At 36.9% G+C, this 22,657-nt stretch overlaps 1 protein-coding gene across 2 annotated transcripts in view; it reads right to left on the bottom strand.

Annotated features, from left to right (window-relative positions):
* The window catches only part of NME7 (NME/NM23 family member 7), a 250,630-nt gene that overhangs the window by 172,810 nt on the left and 55,163 nt on the right, over positions 1-22,657 (bottom strand). For both annotated transcript variants that reach the window (XM_077761775.1, XM_077761776.1), the window contains exons 4-7: positions 22,486-22,596; positions 18,518-18,568; positions 15,785-15,992; positions 2,741-2,846 (exon numbers count right to left, since the gene is read on the bottom strand). In XM_077761775.1, the coding sequence (XP_077617901.1) occupies positions 2,741-2,846; positions 15,785-15,992; positions 18,518-18,568; positions 22,486-22,596 (476 nt within the window). The remainder of the gene's footprint in view (positions 1-2,740; positions 2,847-15,784; positions 15,993-18,517; positions 18,569-22,485; positions 22,597-22,657) is intronic.

The raw sequence follows: 22,657 nt of genomic DNA, 5'->3' as shown, positions 1-22,657 counted from the left end.
AAGCAACAGTTTTGCTTGACTGAAGCTATTCTGGACTTCTTCAGGGGGAGTTGATAGGCAACAGAAGGAAATGACCCAATTCTATTTCAACTGCTCTCTTATCAACAACACCTTTTTAAAAATTCTCTTCTTCCCTCATACCGATTCTAGGCCGCAGGTGAATCAAATATGCCAGGAAGTGAGATCATTATAGAAAAAGATAAACATATGCCAGCAACTGAAAGGGCTCACATAAATCTAACAATAAATTCAACACGAGACTTTGAGCTCTATTTTATTGTAGCCATAATTTAACCCTAAGCTATACTGGACTAATTACACATTTAAAAGTGGTCTAAAAGGCTCCCTAAAATTGAGATTTATAAAGAAAGTAAAAGAAAAACAAAGGTCTCAAAATGCCAAAGTTTAAAGTATTCTGCCATCTGATCAGATTTTACAAAATTTCCTTTAATCAACTCATATGCCTCTAATGTTATGTATTGAATATAAACACATGAAATATAGCCAATCTTTAAAAAAAGCTCGAAGAATGATTTAAACCTATATAAATATAAAATTACTCATTTTGACATCACCTTTCACTTAATCATCTTTATTAGATTTCAGTTATACTTACCTATGCAATTATTAAAGTATATAACCATATTTACTATAATGCTATTTTATTCCTGTCTCTCCATGCATCTCATTTTCTTCAGAAAAAATTAAAACAGTTGCAAACCCAACTGAATGTATTAAGATGCCAAAGATAAGCTTTTTAATGAAGTTGAGGCTTTTAAACAAGAAGAATTTGTCGCATCATATTAAAACATGCACCAGTTAGCTAAGCGCCTGACTCCTAGTTTTGGCTCAGGTCCTGATTTTATGGTTCGTGAGTTCCAGCCCCACATCAGGCTCCATGCTGACAGTTCAGAATCTGTTTGGGATTCTCTCTCTCTCTCTCTGCCCCTCCCTTGCTCGTGCTCTCACTCAAAATAAATAAATAAACCTAAAAAAGTAATAATAAAATAAAGCATGTATTATGTATGTAAGTTATATTATGCATGTATGTGTATACATACGTGTGTATACGTATGTGGGTACAAATGTGTATGTGTATGTGTGTATATTCATCCCAAGGTAAGAAAAAAGAATGCAGCATAAAATCTCAATTTTGTTTTTCATAGCTTGTCAACACCAGCCATTTCAAATATGATTATTACTTCCTGTGGAAGTGTTGCTAATCATGTTATTGTAACCATCTTACTGTGGAGCCCTAAATGGAGAGGAAAGAACGTGGAGGTTAGAAGACACCAGGTCTGTACCCTAGATTCCCGACTCTAAACTGGGGGAAATAACTTATTCTCAGATAGCCTCAGCTCACTTATCTGGAAAAGAATGAGATATCCACCTACTTGGCCTAATTGATATGACTATTAAAGGAGATATGTATAAGGTGCTCAGTTTACAGCCTAGCACACGGTGGTAAGGCCTCCATAAATATTCGTTACTGCCACACATATTAGCTCCCTATAACTGTGGTCCTAAGGATTTACAAGATATTAAAGTACTTCCTAAATAATTAAAGAAGTATTAATTATGCAACAAGATCTTTAAGATCTTCATATCCTTCCAACCAATAGTTCTATTTCTAGAAAAGTGGTCAGAGGAAATGATTAGAGATACAGTCAAATATTAATGTACAAAGATATTCAAAACTTTACTGTTAACATCAAAAAACTGGAAACCTAAGTATCCCAATATTATACTACATCTCTATGACTGCACGGTGTACAACTACTAAAGTATTCATGAAGAATTAAGAGCATCCAAAAATGCTCCGTAAAATTAAAACAATATCCTATGCACTACATCACAACCATGTTCACAATTACATGTCAGTATACACACAGACGCACATATATTCAGAAGAAAAGGATTTAGAGGAAATATAAAAGTATTAACAAAGACTATGTCAAGACAATGGAAAAACAGGTAACTTTTATTGTTTCCTTTTTCACTCCATTTCTAAGTGTTCTACTGTACACCTGAAGTACTTTTGATACTTAGGGGGAAAAAAAAACTAAAAAAACCCCATTCACCTATGTTTATTATTCAGAATATTCTACTTTTTTTTAAGGATAATCTTTTAAATTATACCCGTCTCATTTCCAAAAGGATTTGGAATAGTTGACAAAAATGTATACAACAGAATAAAACAAAGAGATGAAGAAAGATAAAAAAAGTTTACAGACTCTCTGTATATAGCCATATATACACATCTACCTATCTACACATCTGTGTACATGTGTACATGTATGTGTGTGTATGAATATGTATTTACATATTCAGTCAAAGAATTCTGTTTCACATACTAAGCACTAAAGGAAGTTTCTTCAGCTTTCTCAGGGCACACTGCAGACATTGTTTTAAGGCCTATTTCACTGAACTAAGTAAATCAGGTTTGTGGCTGCGAGGAGGCAGATCTAAAGTCAAGGAATCAAGACCTCAAACAGGACAAGCATGATCATGATCAGCACCAAGGAACGTCTTTTTTAAAAATGTACAGCTATGCAGATAAATATAAGCGTAGGCAGACTTTTCACTCATCTTACCTTTGTTCATGTGACTCCAAAGGAAAAAAAAGTACTAAAATTATACTTTAATTTCTGCGATGAAGTACATCAAAAATATGAACTAAGAAAATAAGCTCCTATTAACAAAATGTATTCAGATATATTGTATTTAACACAGTACTTACCTTCACTGATGGCATGGGGCTTAATGATGCAACAGGTACAATTGGTAAATTTTGCAGTGTTTGCTGGTCCACAAACTCCACTTGAAGGAAAAAATAACTCCATTTCCTATAGACAGAGAGAAATAACTTTGGCACATGTCATCTCTTATCTTGAACTCCTAGGATATTTATTTGAGAGAAAGAAAATGACATGATTACTTTTAAAGTTTCATAGTATAAATTCTTTGCTTCAAATTTTCTAAAAACTACTTTTACGAAGACTGATTAACTGAACCCTGTTTTAAGTCTTGTAATCAAAAGATCATATAAAAAAGTACAATGAAAGTAATGAGAACATGTATCATTCTGCCCTAGGATTAAAACTAATAACATCTTAACATACTTTGAATATTGGAAGTAATGAATATAAAGTTCTTATTTTCCTCAAAGCATTAGTTCACAGACACAGGTCCAATTTTAGATTTTTTACTGAAATACGTAAAATTAAAAACTAGGGTTTCTTTGTAGAAACAGATTAGTATTTAAGAATCAGAACTACAAAATTAGTTTTAACTAATTAGTTTAAACTAGTTCTAGCATACAATTAAATCATACAAGCTTTATTTTATAACCAGATTCAGTCTATGTTATCTGCTTTGCACATGGTTCACTAAGACAACTCAGCAATTTGAACTAGCCACAAACACACACTAATTAATTCTTTTAATTATTTAGACAAATGCTTTCCGCCCAAAGCTTTTCCTTTTATTTCCAGTATACCCTATAATCCCTCTGTCCAAAGCTCCAAAGAACTCTACCAATGTGTAAAGGACCACTCCAAACATCACCGACTCCAGGAGGAGGCCTTTTGTGATGTCCCCAATCAAAACTGTGGCTATTTGGGTAACTGCCCTTCCCAAGTTTTAAATTTGAAGCAAGTAACTAACCTGCATGGCTTTGCAGGTCCCTTAGCATCTGACACAAATGCCTCAAACTAAGTATTCATTTATCCTCGAATTTAAAAATTGAAAGATCATAGGAAGTGTTAATGTGGCCACGCTGATGTACAATTTTGAAAACCACAGAGAACGTGAGGGATTGTTCAAACTGTAGTGTATACACCAGTGCAGTTCTGGCGGTAAGACATCTTAGAATTAAGTGTTCTATACCTTAGACATTGGATATTTTCCTATCACATTGCCGTCTTTGTTTATGACTCTTCTTGATCGTAACAACAGCAACGTCCACTTCTAGTCCTGCATCAGATGACTTGATTACCTACTCTCAGAGGAACTGTATGATCCAGGTGAAAACTCCACACCCCTATGGGGTCCTGACAGGTAATGAATGAATGAAGTCAACTTGACATAGCAAGAGGGTTGCAGCCTGGAAAGGAAGTGCCTCCTCTGGAGCTCCTGTTTCTCTGCTTCCTTTGCAACAAAACTCCTCAAAAGGGGGGGAGGGGTCTTTATTCTCTCTCTTTACTTTTCACCTCCATTCTCTCTTAAAGTGGCAATCACTTGGGTTTGCAAACTGCTCAATGTGATCTCTGCATTGCCAAGTCCTCTGGCTACTTCTCAGCCCTCACCCCCTGGCCCAAACAGGATTTGACACAGGCGATCTCTCTCTACATCCTGGAATGCTTTCGTCCCTTGACTTTCTTCCTGCCTCACTGGCTGCTCCTCCTCAGTCTCCTCTGACGGTTTTCTCCCATGTGGCTGACCCCTGTGTTGGCGAGCTCCGGGGTCCATCTTCTATCTACCGGCACTCTCTCGATGAGCTCAAGTCCCATGTCTTTAAATGCCACCTGTATTCTGATGGCTCCCACGTTTCTGCCTCCAGTCCAACCTCCTCCCTAAATTCCACACCCATATCAAAGCCACTACCACTTATAGAGGATTCACATTTAAAATGTCCTGATTTCCACAGTCTCCCATAAAATCTGTTCACTCGCACCCTATTTTCCCATCGTTCCAACTGCACAGGCCAAAGGAAAGAACTTTGAGTGATCCCTGATTCCTCTCCTTTCCTTGGCCATCCATCTAATCTCTCAGAAAATCCTTTATAACATGTCCAGAATCCAACCACTTCCATATCGGACACCCGGTCCATGACTATCACCAATTCTCCCTTTGACAACTGCTCTAACCTCCTAACTGATCTGCCATTCCAACTTTTCCCCCAACACACCTACACCCACCTGGCCTGATCTATTCTTAACACTGCAGACAGCACGAAACCTGCAAAACACATGCTGCTCCTCTGCACAGAACACTCCAGTAGCCTTTTATCTCATTCAGCATGAAGTTTAAGGTTCTAGATGTCTACAAGGCCTTATTATAGGCTCTGGTCCCTAGGCTCCCAGCTATACCTTGAGCTAATCATCTATTTCCACAAAAAAAAAAAACATTTAGATTTCTGTTCCGGCACCAGTGACCCCCACCCACTCACTGTTTAAACACAGCAAACAAGTTCCCACCTCAGAACCTTTGCCAGGTATTGTTCCCTTTCTCGCCGAACACTCTTCCTCTCTGATACCTGCATGGTTTCTCCCTCACTTCCTTCTCATCTCTGCTCAAACCAGAGACTGTGAGGGCTTCCTGACATAGATTTGTATTCATATAAATATATTTAACAGCATTCCTCACTTCTACTCAACACACAGTCCTTCCTCCACCCTGGTCTTTTTCTATCCCTTCCCCTGCTTTATCATCTTCATAGCACTTACCACCTGACTTGTTTTATGTCTATTTATTTATTATCTGGCATCCCCTTCACCATCAGAACTGATGTAGGCTCCAAGGAAGCCAGGACCCAGTTTGGCCCTAGCAGCTTCTCAATATAACGAAATGACTGAAATTCAGAAACTAATAAATCCTGCATGTGCTGAATAAGATACATCTATCCACGCTGCACACATGAGAAAGCCTTGAGTCATAAGCCCTTACATGTTAGCGAGTGGCAAAGTCAGGATCTGGATCCAGTTCACAGTGGTTCCAAAGCCCTGGACTTTGTCCACTACCTGTCCTTCAAAAGTAAAGAAGCTGTGCTAACCTGTTCCACCTCTAGTTGAACCAATTATTGGGCCAATTATTTTTGTCTCGATTTTCCTCTCTTTTCTTCCTCAATTTTTAAAAATGAAAATGCCAGCTTTCCAAGTACTCATTTACATATGCTGAATAAATATGTGTTTCAGGCAAGGTTTTACTTAAATATACCTTCTCAGTTGAACGCGAGTAATTCTATTTTATGCCTTTGCTTTCTCTTTCTCCCTGTGCAGGCTGTCCTATCGTCCCAGTGATTAATCTAAGCTGACATTTGCAAGAGCACTTCTACTAGGTCATTGTTATGGCAACTAATTTAGAGACTTCACACAACAAATGTAATAGTCGCAAAAATAAAATAAAATAAAATAAATGTTGGCATTCCTTTGTGATTTGAGCTGCTTAAGCATTTTACATAAGGCTCCTCTCCCACCTAGGGTCCCTGCTATTACTCTTAGCCTTTTACATATTCCTGAACTGCGTAGCAGAAATATGTAACTTTACTAAAAAGACTCCATGAGTCTTCGCTTTTTGAACTATATCTTACTTAACACATTGTAACAAAACAGCTGCACTGTTTCATAAATTTCACCTAAGACCCCATGGTAATCTCACTGAAACATCTGACTAATCTACATTGAATGATTGCTGGTTAAAAGTTTCTCCAAAACTTTCATATAGTAATTTTAAATATCATTTTTGTAAGTGCCTCAGACTAAACATGAAAACACTGAACTTTCTCTCTATATACCCTAACACCAAATAAGAAATCTGTTCTCAGAAAATCCAAAACTTTAAGAAATGAAAGTCACGTGATCAATGCAGCCTTATTTACAAATCAAAAAGAGAGAGAACCTAACAAGACGTCCAAAAGTAAGGGGATATTTAAATAAATCATGTTATATCCATATAACAAAATATTCCGTAGTCAATAAAATTTACTCTTATGATAATAATATTGTAACATGAAAAATACCAAATTAAGTGAAAAAATTAATCAAGTTAAAATCATGTACATGGTGTTTACTATGTAAATTATATAAATGATCAAGGGAATGAGATGGAAGGAATATTCCATAAACAAACTGTAAACATCAGTGGCAGGATTACTAATGCTAAATCTTCTTCTCCACTTGCCAAATTCTCTGAAAGTGTTTCCATCACTAACATAGTCTAAAAGACTATAATGTTTAAAACAAGGGAAGCCGCTACTTCTGGTGTCCACAGTGGAGACTGGCGGTTAAACACGGGGCTCTGCAGCCAGAGCTGCCTGGGCTCAAGTTGTCAGGAGGCCAAGGTGCTTAAATTCACGGAGTTTCAGTTCCTGGTAAATTGGGATGATATAAGCGACTATACAGGAGATTGTGAGAGTTAAATCAGATACCAAAGCGTGTGGAATGACGCCTGCGACACAGTGAGCACTCAATACACATAAAGTCTGTTGTAGTTTTGAATTCCAAAACATTTTTGAACCGAGGTGACCTAGATCCTGGAGGTATGATGATGAATCGGACATCCTCAAGGAATTCACAGTCTACTGAGAGGATGAACATAAACACAAACACTTTTAAAACATGGTAAGAAATAGTGATGTGCAGTAGGTATGAAGCAAGCCCCAAGGAAGGGTACCTCACAGAACCAGGAAATTGATAACAGTTGAGCAGAGTTGTTGTCACTGGTTTTTAAGTTTTGTTGAGGTCTAATGATCATACTTCCAACTGAGTATATTTAAAGGATAAAATTTGGTAAGTTTTGACATGTTTACTCCTGAGAAAACATCACCACAATCAAGATAATAAGCATATCAGTCCTCCCTCCTTCCTCCGGGCAATTCCTTTCTTCTGCCTCTCCCGGCTTTCCCTACCATTAACCATTACCTCCCTTACTGTCAATAAGTTGGCCCAGTAACCAATGATCTGTTTTCCATCATGAATTAGTTTCATTTTTAATAATTTTACTTAAATATAATTATATAGTATGGGCTCTTTAGTCCAGCTTCTTTCACTCAGCAAAATGTTGGGAATGCAATGTAGTGTGTATCAATACTTCATTCTTTTTTATTGCCTAATAGTATTCCAGGTGTTAATATCATCGTTTGTTTATCCACTCATCTCTTGGACATTTGGGTTATTTCTAGTTTTTGGATATCACATATAAGGTGGTTATGAACAAAGTTGTTATGTACAAGTCTTTGTATCAATAGTGTCTTCATTTCTCTTGGGAAAATACTTAAAAGTGGAATGGCTGGATCATAGGATAGCTGCATGTTTAACTTTTAGTTATTAAGCACCAGCCAAACTGGTCACCAAAGTGACTGTACCATTTTAAATTCTCTTCCATCAGCAGCATATGACAGTTCTAGTTTCTCCTCATTCTTGCCACTTGATATGCTCAGTCTTTTAAACCACAGCCATTCTAAAAGGTGTGTAGTGGTAGCTCGTTGTGGTTTTAATTAGTATTTCCATAATGCCAAATGATGTTGGGCACTTTTAATGTGCGCTTATATACCATTCGTGTATCTTCTTTGGTGAAGTAAATGCCTATTAAAAATTTTTGCCCATTTCTAATTGGGATGTTTGTTTTCTTAATAAGTTCAAATCTAATGATGCTGGAGCAATCAGATATCTATATGCAAAACAACAAATTTTGTTCAGACCTTACACCATATATAAAAATTAATTCAAAATGGATCATGGAGCTAAATATAAAACCAAAAACTGTAAAATTTCTGGAAGAAAACAAAAGGGAAAAGTTTTGTGACCCTGAATGAGGTGACAATTTCTTAGATGTGACACAAAAACCACAGCACATCAAAGAACAAATTGATAAACTGGACTTCATCAAAACTAAAAACTTCTACTCATCAAGGTCACTGTTGAAGAAAGTAAAAATGCAAACAATATACAGTGAGAAAGTATTTGCAAATCATGTACTTGGGTAAAAAAAATCTGCATCTGTAATATCTAAAGAACTCTGAGCAGAGTTTAAAGGGCCAGTAAAAACTACCTGGGCGAAGGGAGAGATGGCGTTCTAGGGCAGAGGCAGAAAGAGTAAAGGCAACAGAGGACGAAGACAGACCACAGTCGAAAGAGGGAGAGGCAGGATGTGAGACTGGAGAAGAGGCGAGCATTCAGATCATTATCATAAAACACAGTAAGGAGCTTCAACTTGATTCTGGGGATAACGCAGTACTCTGGAACATGTTTAGTAGATTCATGACATGGATCAATCAGAATTTTTAGATCTCGTACTCGGAAACCTATGTGGAAGAGGTATCTGAGGGAGAAAAGTTTGAGCCAGAGCTATTGCAGCAGCGCAGGTCACACCCAGAACAGTGAGAGGAGGAATGAAGGAAAAGGAGAGAGGTGAAAAAAATGTTTAGAAGATAAATCTACACAACTTTTTATTTATTGGATGTAGGGGACAAAGGAGGCAGAAGAATATTTACTGGCTCTCAAGTTCCTTTGCTAATGGTATGCAGAATACAAAAGGAATAGTTTGGTGAGTTATCAGTTCAGTTTGGGATGCATTATTTGAGTATGAATCTGAAAGACTAAAGAGAACCTTACCTATAGACTTAAGAAGTTGAGTTTTTCACATAAAATTATCTAGTACAATTTATTGACTATCAGTCTATCTCTTGCCCACTGATTTATAATGCCACCAAGATCTCATTACTTATGGGTCATTTCTTGAGTACCCTGTGCTGTTACACTGAAACACTTGTCTACTCCCATACCAACCTCACACTGCTTTTCTACCAAAGCTTTATAAAAGGCTTCCTCCTGCATAAGCAAGTCATCTTATCACCACTTCTTCTTACCCTTCAAAAATTCCTTGGCTCTTTTGGCTCTTCTACACAAGAATTTCATTAAGCTTCATGAAAAAAAACTCTGCTACAATTTGACTAGAAATGCACTGAATTTATAGATCAATTTGGAAAAACTTTTTATCATTATGATACTGAATCTTCACATCCACGAACGTGGTATAGATCTTCATTTACTTAAGTCTTTTGTCATGGCCTACAATAAAATTTATGTTTCTCTCCATAAAGATCTCTCACATCTTTTGTTAGGTTTATCCTAAGTACATATACTTTTTTTTTTTTTAACAATATGAAAGAACTTTAAGTTTACATTTTCTAACTGGTTATTTCAGGTGTATCAAAAATACTATTGATTTTTATATATTGATATTATGCACTACAGCCAATCGGTAGAGATTTGAGAACACCATGAAAGTGGAATATTAATAACAGATAATATCTATTAAACACTATGTTTTAGGCACTATGCTAAACACTTATATCATTTTATTTAATCTGCAGAAGAATACTGTAATGTAGTACAACTACTCCCTTGATCTTATAGACCGAGCCTGAGAAATAGGGCAAAAACATTAGTAGGTGACAGATTGGAGCCTGATTAACATCATCACTCTAAAGGATAGGTGAAGGAAGAAAAGCCTATTAATAAGACACAGATCATGATCTGATAGCTATAAAGAAACATGGACAGTGAGATATCACAAAATCAAAATAGGGTAAAGATTTTCAAAAAGGAGAAAGTGTTCAAACTTAAATGTTGCAGGAAGATACAAAAACAATAGAAATTTTTCCTTGAATTTTGTTATTAAGAGGACATTGACTATGTCAGCCAAAATGATTTTGGTGGAATGAACAGATGAAGCCACACTGTAGTGGCTGCTCTCAATACGTAGTCAAAGGCAACTGAAGAGAAAACTTTAAGTATAGTCTAAGTTTTGATGCCATCTGGATAAGAAAGAAAAAAACATTAAATAGGAACTAACAGGAATTTCACATCAAGGAGAGACAATTTGGGGACGCTTGTGTGACTTTTTCAGTTTTTTTTTTTTTAATTTTTTAATGTTTTTATTTATTTCTGAGAGACAGACAGCATGAGCAGGGGAGCGTCAGGGAGAGAGGGAGACACAGAATCTGAAACAGGCTCCAAGCTCTGAGCTAGCTGTCAGCACAGAGCCCGACATGGGACTCGAACCCACGAAGCGCAAGATCATGACCTGAGCCGAAGTCAGACACTTAATCAACTGAGCCACCCAGGAGCCGCAGGTTTTCAGTTTTTAATTCACAGGTACCGTCCTTACTTCCTCATGTGTGCTTTGTGTTGCAGCCAGATTTCTCTTTGACAGCTAACATGATGTCCACAATACTCACTCTTCCCAAGACAAGACTCAAGGAAAGGTGCATCCTACAGGGTTCATGACAATGGGGTACTTCAGGGACAAATGTCAGAAAAAGCTAAAAAATTTAAATGTACAAAATAGAAGCAAATATGTTTAAGATATTTCTTTAGGAGGAAGGATTATGGTGGCTAACTCTGCAGAAGCTTCTCCGCTACCAAAAGAAAAAAAAATCATTCTACAAACTGTATTTGAAGATAGGCACATACGTATGTGCATCCACAGAAACAAACATATACTTACGACAAGACTAGCTTTATCATATTAAAGTATAAAGCTCCTTGCACTTGTGAATCCACTTATTTTCAGAATCAATAGTACTAAATAAATGCACAACCTATACTAAGTATCAAATAAAAACATGTCTTTTAGGGGCTCCAGACCCATTCCAACGTGTGAATGTTCCCCCACACACAACACCAAAGCAATTCTCCCAGCAGGTGTCTGAGAAATCAACTCAATTCGGGCACTATCTACCCAGAGACAACATCAGATTCAACAGACTAAAGTTCAGTCCTACAAGAGTACCCTCACTGCAGAATCCCGTTACCAACTCCAGGCAACCTATGCTTCCGACGGACTGTCTGTTTACAGACAGAAAGTTCCAACGACCTCTTCCTTCGGTTCAATTAATTTGCTAGAGAGGCTCGCGGAATTTTGGAAAACACTTAAGTTTCCCAGCTTATTAAAGGACATGATAAAGGCTACGAATCAATAGCCAGAGGAAGAGATACACAGGGCAAGGTATGGGGAAAGAGCACACCGCTCTCCCCAATCTCCACTTGTTCACCAACCCCAAAGCCTTCCAAACCCAGTCCTTTTATGAAGCTTCACTATGTAGGCACGGCTGATTAAATCATTAGCCATTGGTTATTCCTTAAGTTTTTATTCAAATTCCGGTTAGTTAAAATACAGTGTAGTATTAGTTTCAGGTGTACAATACAGTGATTCAACAATATCATACAATACCCAGGTGCTCATCATGAGTGTACTCTTTAATCCCCATCAGCTATTTCACGCCCCCCGCCCCCTCCAGCCCTTCTCCCCTTCCCAGGGGTCATGAGATAAAGACCAAAAGGTCTTACCCTCTAGCCACACTGTTGGTTCTCTTGGCAACCAGCCTCTGTCCTTAGATGCTTTCCAAAAGTCATTTTATTAACACAACAAAGGACACCTTTATCACCCTCAACACCTAGGAAATTCCAAGGATTTGGAGGAGCTGTGACCCAGAAACTGGACAAAGATCAAATATATATGAAAAAATACTTTGGTCATCTGCATGACCAAATATGTATTTCTCATAAATCATAATACTGCAACATGGTGTAGTCGGACTCAGGGTCAAGATTCATGGTTTGTTCACAAAAGGCACAGAATATTTGTAAGGTAAAACGTCTTGAGAAAAATATAAAAATTATATGCTCACATTTTTCCATTTCTTCCCATTTTATTTGTATCAAAGTTTTTAATACAGAAACTTTAAAAATATATTGTTCACCAATGGGAAGTAACTAGGGAGTTTTCATGACCAATACCAGAATTCAATCACCATTTGCTATGTGCCACACAGGTTCTATTGATCAAAACACGAAAATCCCTCCCCTCACGGTGCTCACTGATGGAATCATCTAATATATAAATACATATGGAGCCTAAATTGTCTAAAACCTGACCAGCATACTTGTGTTTAAACTTATTAAATAAACTGCTAGAAATGGATGGGGTAAGATAATAATGGAGGGAAACAGGAGGCAAATATCAATGAACATGGTCAGTGACTTTCAGGTCAGCCCCATTTCATTAATTTTTTATTCTTATCACTTATGTAATATCTTAAAAGATCTGATTGGTAATTTAACTATAGAAAGTAATACTACATTTAGAGTGATTGTCTACTACTAAGATCAAAGGTCAAAGACTATAATCAGTCTCGCACACTCCATTGACTACCAGACCCTCCTGTCAAGTTCGCTTCACAAAACCACAGCCACGGTTGACGTCAACTCTCCACCTACTCTGCACCTACACCCACGTGGCTGACCAAGGAAAGAGAACAACCACACTCAGAATTCATAACCATGAACATCAGATGGGCCACTGAGTCAGCAGAGCACCCATATTTCCCTAATTGCTTCCTCTTCCTAGTCTTTCTGATGATTATTTCACATCTTCTCTCTCTTCAAACCAATAAACACCTTCTCCCTCATTCTCACTTTTAGCTGTTTTTGACCTTGCTCCCCATTGTCATAATTAAGGAAAGGGAATAAGAATCAGTATCTGCACCCACACATCTTGCTACAGACAACTACCCCTGTACCCACGCGCAGTCAATCTGGGCTCTAATTTCCATTCCTTCTTACCTAATCAAGGACATTGTGCCAGTAAGTCTCACTTTTTTTTCTATATCCTCAATTTTTCACATCTGTAATTCTTCTCATCTTAAAAAAAAATGTTTTTTTTCAGATACCACCTTATTTCTTTCAACTTCCAGCAACACTCCTAAAAAACTTGTCTTCCTGTCCTCTAATTTGCTTTGAAATCCACTGCAGCAGGACTTTGCCTCCACTCCTCTATCCCTTACAAACTCCACCAATGTACTCTCCATTGCAAAATCCAATGGTCAATTTCAGTGCCCTTATTTCTTGATAGATCTGCCTCACCTGATCCCACTGATCATTCTCTCCCCTTTGACTATTTTCCTCGCTTGGCTTTCCTCCTTTGCTGCTGCTGCTTCTTCAGCCTTTTCCTAGGAACACAAAGACTCCATCTTTGTTCTCCTTTCTTCTCTATCTGTACTTTCTCCTGGGTAATCTTTAACCATTCTCAAGGCTTTGATACCATTTCGATGCCAATGATCCCATATTTTCTAGTCCAGACCTCCCTCCGCAACTCCAAACTCCTATAATTAAATTTTTTGCCCACCATCTCTCTACTTTGATCATTAACATGCATGTTAAATTTGCAATGTCCAAAATGTTAACCCCTGAGTTTCCATCCATACTGATTCTAGCCATAGCTTTCCTTATTTCAGTGTAGGTAAACTGCAGCCTTCCAAGTTGTTCACGGCAAGAACTTTGGAGTAATCCCTGATATCAATTTTTCTCATACTCTACATTTAATCTGGAAGGAAATCTTGTTCATTTGACCTTCAACCATTAAAATGTATCTTAAAATGTATCTATATACACCTCTCAATGCCACCACCTTTGTCCAAGCCATCGTCTCCCTGGATTATTGCGACAGCCTCTTAACTGGGCGCCCTGCTGCCATTCTTGTCCACTACAGACTGTGCTCGATGCAGTAGCCAGCGTGGCCCTTTCACAGGCCAGCTCTAACCCTGCATGAGGTCCCAGTTTTCCTCTGAGAAAATGTCAAAAATACTACCGTGGTCTACAAAACCATGTGCTATCTCCCCTGATTATTTCTATGACCTCATCAGTCCCTCCTTCCCTCACTCTCAGTCAACTCCACTGTCCTCTTTACTGTTGATTGAACAAGCCAGGCAGAAATTCACTATTCAAGCAAGATGGTCAGTGCCTGGGACGCAGTGAATAAAGGAAAGACTAACTGGAGATAAAGCCAGAGAGACAGATGGTAATCAGATCAGGTAGAGCTCTGGAGCCCACAATAACGACGTGGGATTCTATTGTAAAAGAGATAAAAATTCACTAAAGAGTCGTCAATAGTTAAATTGTTAATCTGATTTGTTTTTCAAAGATCACTCTTAGCCTGGTTAATTTTATGTGGCCAAGGTAAATTTTTCATAAACTGAGTGTCAGAGAAGAGGAAAGGGGAATGAGAAGGCTTACGCAGTAGTCCAGACAAAATATAACAATGACTTAGGCCACAACAATCACATTCAAGGTCTAATTTGAAGGGAAAACTTAAAGGATCTGTTGACAGAGCTGTAAGAAAAAGAAAAATTCGATTATTCTAAAATTGCCTAACATTATTTTAATGAAAGCATGACCAGACTAAAAACCATCTTAAATTAGCTGAGAAATTTCTCATGACACTAAGAATAAATGTGCAACTTCATTAAATCAACATCAGCATAAAGCCAGTAAAATACCTTATTTATATGGATTTAAAATAAGGAGTAATTGTAAGAAGCATAAAAACTTTTTCATGAACACTAGCTACATATAGGAAAAGAAAAGGATATTAAGCTTGAAAAGAATGTTAAGTAGGAGTCAGGAAAAATATATTAAATAATGCTTTATTTCTGAATATTTACTATCAATAAAGTAGTCTTATATGAATTCAGTAATTCAAACATTTATGAGCCTGAATAATTGAAATGGTTTTGGAACAAAAATTAGGATGACAAGTATTTTAATTGGAGAAAACTCATCTTGACCATGACCAAGTTACTGGTTCACAAAAGAGACATATTATTATTTTTTATTTTTTTATTTTTTTTTATTTCTAGGAGAGAGAGAGAGAGAGAGACAGCATGAGCAGGGGAGGGTCAGAAAGAGAGGGAGTCACAGACTGAAACAGGCTCCAGGCTCTCAGCTGGCAGTCAGCACAGAGCCCGACGCGGGGCTCGAACCCACGAACCGCAAGATCATGACCTAAGCGAAAGTCGGATGCTTAACCGACTAAGCAACGCAGGTGCCCCAAGAGACATATTATTGAAATACTGTTTAACCCTAGGCAACAGGTCAAAGATTTTCTCTACTACTGGGTCACCTGTATGAATCTACCCTAAGTTAGCAGTGACAGAAATGTTTTGCTCTCACATAAAACATCTGACAAAGCAAAAACAGAATAAAATATTTTTTAAAAACCTTACTCTGGCAGCAGAAGCAAAAGAATCAGGGCCATGAGCTGCATTTCTTATGCCATCTGTTCCAAAGAGGGCTCTCAGGCTTCCAGGAGCATCCGTACGTGCCATACTGGAGTTTGCAGGCCCAAGCAGTCTTTTCCATTCACATATAGCATCATCTCTTAAAATCTCCATGGCGACAGTAGGACCACTCGTAATAAACTGGATCAGCTCGCTACAAAACAGGTAAGAGACTGATTTGCTTCATTTTCCTGTCAAGCTATGGATCTCTACTCACAAGATACAATTGGAGTGTTTCAACACACGCATGGATATTATGATCTCGGAACTGTCAGATACAGTGAATTCTACATAGGCAAAATAAATTTTTGTGAGTTGAGTGTCCTGCAGCAGCGTGAGTCACTACACATCACTGCTGGTATCAAATTATTTACTGTTAGCAAAGGAAAAAAAAGCCAATGTTTCACTTAAATAAGACTACTTCATTGACTCGAAATGCCTATGGTAATCTATGCTTTTCCCATTGCCTGGAAAGGTACAGAAGGATTTTCCTTTTTATTTTCATGTGGTTTACCACTGCAGTTAAGTCATACTTCTAATATAGAAAGTGATGAGGGTGATGTCTTATTACATATTTATAGTAAGAATTCATTTACTTTTGTGTAGATTAGAATTCAAAGAACCACAGTATACTTTCAGTCAATAAACACAGAGCTGGGCTCGTGATACGGAAAAAAAACAACAAAACAAAACAAATCAACAGGCCTCGAAAAATATCCCCTTACTATAAAAGCTACTCTGGGATATTCCTATCTTGAGTTTTACAGAGTACACATAAGTTCTTGATGAAAACTCCGGCTCTGAGTCACAGCACCCCAGCCCATGAAAACAATACCTCATTTCCCTTCTCGGCTTCCCTATGTGGATAAGGCAGCCATGACAGGTTTAACCTGGAGACAAGTGACACCATTCCTCCTACTGTTTGGGGCAGGGACCGAACACTTTTCAAAGCAAGCCAACGTTTCTCCGTCTTCCAAGCTACGAGAGAGGGACAGAGCCCTCCAGGAGAAAAGCACGTGGTGTGACAAACCCTTTTGTACCTACTAACTCTTGACTGTTTTAACATACTTCCTTCCCTCATGAATCATGTTATGAGTTAACTCCCTTTTTAAATCACTGCAATTCATTTTGAAGAGGATTTCTAAAAAATAGTATGTACAAAGAAGTATTCATATGCTCTATCCTTTAAAAGGCCCACATGACATCTACATACATATTCTTCTAGGACTTAGTAGCCAAAAAAAATTAGATGTAAGGAACCCACATCAAGGGAACAAATCCATTTTTATCTATTCAATAAGCACTTAACAATTACCTACTACAAGTCAGAATATTCAATGATATCCTGGCCTCAAGAAACTTATAATCTAATGTCCTAGTATTACAGAATTCTCAAAACACATAGTAGAATAAGCCTATAACATGAGTGTGGCATGTAAGAATGCAGAGAAAGGTATGTCTGATCATAAAAAACACTGTCTCATGAGACTATTTCCCATTAATGCAGGTACATCTTTTATTGTGTCTTTCATAATACCAGAAAACTAGGTAATTCACCCACTTAATAAAATATACTGCCTACTAATTACATATAAGATACAAACATATAGCAAGACTATAATAATTTCCAAGAAAACAGTATATGCTAACAAGGCTTGAGAATATTTTAAACTGCTTGATTTAAAACAATCTATAACATTATTTTCACTTATACAATTAAAAGAAAAACACGATCACATGCAAGGATACCAAGCAGTATGTTTACTATAGCAGCCTGACTAATATCCTTCTTAGAAATGTAAGCACTTCTTCGACAAAGGTAATATGCACCTCACAACATTCAAACGTTTAGAACATAAATTCAGTTTCTAATATATAATAGCTGCGATATTTCAAGGAACGAAAGTAACGGCTCTGTGAACATTGTTTCATGTACACAAGAATGCTAAAATAAGAAAGTTTAAAAAACACAGCAAAAATACTCAACACAGGGGCTCCTGCTTGGTCATTAGAGCATGCAACTCTTGATCTTGGGGTTGTGAGTTCGAGCCCCACGTTGAGTGTAGATTACTTAAATAAAATTTTTAAAACCCTTAAAAACTGTGGGGCACCTGGGTGGATTAGTCAGTTAAGCATCTGACTCTTGATTTTGGCCCAGGTCAGGTTTCAATGGTCTGTGAGTTTGAGCCCCACATCCAGTTCCATGCCAACAGTGTGGAGCCCGCTTCAGACTCTCCCTCTCCCCATCCCTCTTTGCCCCTCCCCTTGTGCACACGTGTGCTCTTGCTCTCTCTTTCTCTCTCTCAAAATAAATAAGCTTAAAAATAATAATAAATAAAAACATTAAAAAATACTCAACATAAAATATAATTATCACTGTTTTACTCTACTGAAATCTAAAAAGAAAGCTATGTCTCTTATAATTTAAATAAATCATCCTATTTGCTTCTGATTAAAGTTTAAGATATTTAATGGTAAAATAAGGATTCTAATTTAATAAAAGGACAAAAAAAAACACCCCAATTCTTAGAAAATGGTTCTCTACAGTTACAAGATGTTGCTATGGTCCTTTTGACAGATTATTTTCATATCACAAATTTTTGAATTGTAAAACTATAATTCTTTAGTTTTTCAGAATATCCTTCGTTGTAAACTGCTTGCCCCAAATTCAGCACCTACTTTAAAAAGGGCCTTGACTGATGGTCTATATGAAAATCTGTTGCTTCTTTCCTGTAAAATAATCAAAATGACAACAGTTAAGAATTACATTAAAAATTTATTGTAGCTTGCATTAATAAAATAAAATAAAGATGAAATCTTCTACTTATTTGATCAGCATGGAACTGATTAATGACTTTTCACTAAATATTCTGCTCAAATTGTCCCACCTCTCAAATTTTTTGGGAGTTGAATATCTATTAAGATGTAAAATTACAATGAATGTAAGAGGCAATATTTACTTTTCTCCTCATGTTATCTATTATCTTCTCTTTTACCAGCATCTTTAATATTCTTGAAACAAAGTATAACATTTGACCAATAAGAATTATTTGTTCTTTAGAAGTGAAATAAGTTACATTTAAAAATACAAATAGACCTTCATATTCAAAATCTGTCACTTTCTTCTACAGGCTTTAAACTTGAAAGGTTGGGCTAGAATTTTAACAGCTACAGTTTTCTCTCTGAAATCTCTGCCAAGGATCTTGTGTTTTTATAATCTGTTTGACAAATTAAGCATATCAATGTATTCTTCTTGATTATTAATATATTAAAAACAAATGCTTTAATTAACATCACCAGAAAAGGAAGGCCAATGTGGAGATATTCAGAATTTACTAAGGGCAGTAGGATTTACGTTTTAAATCTGTATTCCCACAAAAGAAAACCTACAGAGACACTGAAAGAATAACAGATTAAACTGATTGGCTAAAAAAATCTAAGCAACTTTTTATTTTAATCAAATCAGGTGTCTCTCAAACTCAATTTAAAAGGCTTTAAACTGAGTGCATAGTATATGACAAATAAGTTAGCATTAACTACTTTTTAAAATATCAAAAAAGTTAAAGGCACCTCTAGCAAAGGATTATCCTTTCAGGCATGATAATTAACTTAGTCTGCAGTGTTTTAAGATCTTTATGAGCCTACTACCAAATGAATTCACAGAGTAAGCTACAGCAGGCATGCTCTTATTGAAACCAAATGTACTGAAATATTTTCTTTGGTTAGGAGCAGACTATGAAAATTATACTTTTCGAGTATAAAAAATAATTAATAAAAATTCATCCCAAGAAATAAGAGGGGAAGAAAACTCATCTTTCTAGAACCTATTATACCAACATTAAATCATTTTATTTATCACAACAATATATTGAAATTGGTACGATCACCGGCATTTTGCTTATGAAAATAATGAAGTTCAACATGATTACATAACTTACCCAGGTAAAGTGCTAGAAAGGGAAGGAGGGTCAGGGAGTCAAACCCAAATCTCTTGCTGCAAATCTCTATTTATGCCCTTTCTGTTACCAGCTACAGAGGGTCAGAAGAATTCACAAAAATGAAATGGATATATTGTACTGTAGCCTAAAATGAGGTAAAACTGAATGTCTGAAAAACTCACGTGAGAGCAATGTAAAAGAATTAGCAGCAAGGGGCGCCTGAGTGGCTCAGCTGGTTAAACATCTGACTCCTGATTTCGGCTCAGGTCATGTTCTCATGGTTCGTGAGTTCGAGCCCCACATCAGCCTCCATGCTGACAATGTGGCTCTACTTTGGATTCTTTTCCTCTCTCTCTCTCTGTCCCTCCTTTGCTCACTTGCTCTCTCTCAAAATAAATAAACTTAGAAATAAAATTTAAAAAAAGACTTAGCAGCAAGATGACTAAAACAACCAATTCTAAACTTTTCAACAAAACTGAGCCTCTAAAAAAGAAAAAAACCAATCAATCATCATCTTTACCACCGAAGAAAAGACAAATCTTAATTAACGTGTCACCGACCCCATAGTTAGCTCCATTCAACATCCAAAATTGGAACCAAGATGAAAGTTCATGAATTTTTCCCATCAAGTGCATCACCACAGAAAGGAGTTTTACTGTTTTGTTATGTCTTGCTGTGTTTTTATAAGGAAATCACTCTCCCACAAAGATTTATCCATTAATTCTTTCATGAAATAAATATTTACTTAGTGCCTCCCTTGAATCAGGCACTGATCCAAGAACTAGAAGTTCAAAGTCAGATGCAACTCAGCTGCTGCCTTTCATACACTGCCACGATTGGGGAACTGACATTTGAACAAACAAGTTTAGTAAAGACTCAGGTGCTGGGAGACAGTCCTCCATGGGTCTCCAGTGCTCCTATCGTGACTGACTGGGTGTGCTTACAAGGTCCCAGCTCCCCTCTCTCTTAGCCTTTTCTCCGAGTCACAGTTACAGTGAGCAACTCGGAGGGATGAGGTCATGTCTCTCTTCACTACAGAGAGCAGCCTTGTGTACTGCTTGCTACTGAAACAGTGAATAACCCAAGTTCAATGCCCCTCAGCTAAGATGCAATCAACTGTGTATACAAGATCTACCTGGATTCCTATCATATTATTCCCACGGGACAAGGAGGCAAGGAGAACCAACATAGGCAGGAAGCTCCTGCTGCTCGCTGTACCGTAATCAAGTCTTTTGTCTCTGACTCAGAGGTCTCACGTCTTCCGCTAGTATCCATGAAAGAGTAATAGACTAGCTTATTAGCTTTTCAGTTGGACAAAATCCAAGACTTGACATTGGTATTAATAGAGATGTATGAGGTGCTATAAAAAATAAGGGAGCAGTTAAGTTTCTCTGGGCATCTTTATCTCGGGAAGTTTGATGCCTAATTTATTAAGCACTAGCGGTGTAAAAACAAAAGTATTTAATCTCACTGAAAGTATTCAAAGTCATTTCTCCAGAATGCAGCCCCACTGCCTGCTCTCAGGGCAAGCGTTCATGATACAGACAGAAACAGGACAAACTGAACTACTTATAAAGGGTCATGACCTCAGTTCCACTAAATAATAAGATCAGCAGTATTACCGCTATTAATAACAATAGCTAACTTTATATATACTTACTAGGTGTCCGGGTCTTTCAAAACACTTTGCGTATATTGAACTCACATAATCCTAACAGCTTTATGATACAGATGGTTATAACCTCCATTTTGCAGATGAAGAAAATGAAGCACAGAGTAAATTGTCCAGAGTCACACAGCTAGTAAGTGGTACCATTATACACAATCTGGCTCTAAATTCTGTGCTCTGAAACTTAAGCCCCCTGACTTTCTAGAAAATATGTAAACTGCAAGAGCTTACACAGCAGGAAAATTCAAATTAAATGCATGTCATTGTTGGGATAAAACTTGAAGCTGTTTTGTTAAGGTGTCTAGGGATCACTTACCAAAGTTGCATTGAGTATCTACTGCTATTCATTGTCCCTGTTCTCACAAAGCCAAAAAGCAACTATCCCATACAATATATACAAAACAAAACAAAACAAAAACAAAAAAACCCAGTGGAGTAACATCAGAACACCACCCAGGGCCAGCTCTCTTAACTGCCACGTTAATGTCCCTACCTATCGGTAAGTCCTGTTCTCACTAAATAACTTAGAAACTACAGGTCAGATAGAATGGACTGCTTTTCAGAGTACTAAATCGGCATATTTACCAATCACGTACATTGGGCAGAGCAAAATGTAAACATTTCCAAATGTATCCCTTTTGGAAATCCCAACAGCAATATTCCCTTGTCAAGTGGAAATAATCAAACATTCATTTCCTCTTCTACCATTTTTACACAGTGTGTTATACTTATATATTAAGAAGAAGAGATTACAATTATCAAGTACTGGTGTTATAAAAGCCAATGAGGTAATGGAACACAATAAAAATGAGGCAAGTACAATCCGACAATTCCTACTTGCTTAGAGTTCAATTATTATTGATGAATATAATTACCTGTTGTTTTCTTATCTTCTCATTTTAATAAGATTACTATTCTACTCTTTGCCACTCAGTGAGAGGCTTTTATTTTAAAGAATAACACGAAAAATAAAAGATGATTTAAAAAAGAAAAAATAAGGAATTAGATTTTATATTAACTGAAAACGACCAACAAATTACCTTGAAAGCATCATCATTTTGAGTTTGGTTATAGTAAATCCGGCTTTGTTTATCATTTCAATTATTTCTCCAGCTTTTGATACTGCATCTGGTTTAATCAGAGCTAATGTTCTGTAAGGATATAAAGAATAAGTTTCAAAATAAAGTTAGTTCAGTTTTTACTTCTAATTCC

This window comes from Crocuta crocuta, unplaced genomic scaffold, assembly GCF_008692635.1.
Source record: "Crocuta crocuta isolate KB4526 unplaced genomic scaffold, BGI_CrCroc_1.0 scaffold243, whole genome shotgun sequence".
NCBI classification, from domain to species: domain Eukaryota; kingdom Metazoa; phylum Chordata; class Mammalia; order Carnivora; family Hyaenidae; genus Crocuta; species Crocuta crocuta.
Note: the sequence above shows the minus strand (reverse complement) of the source record. Positions and strands in the feature narration are given on the sequence as shown.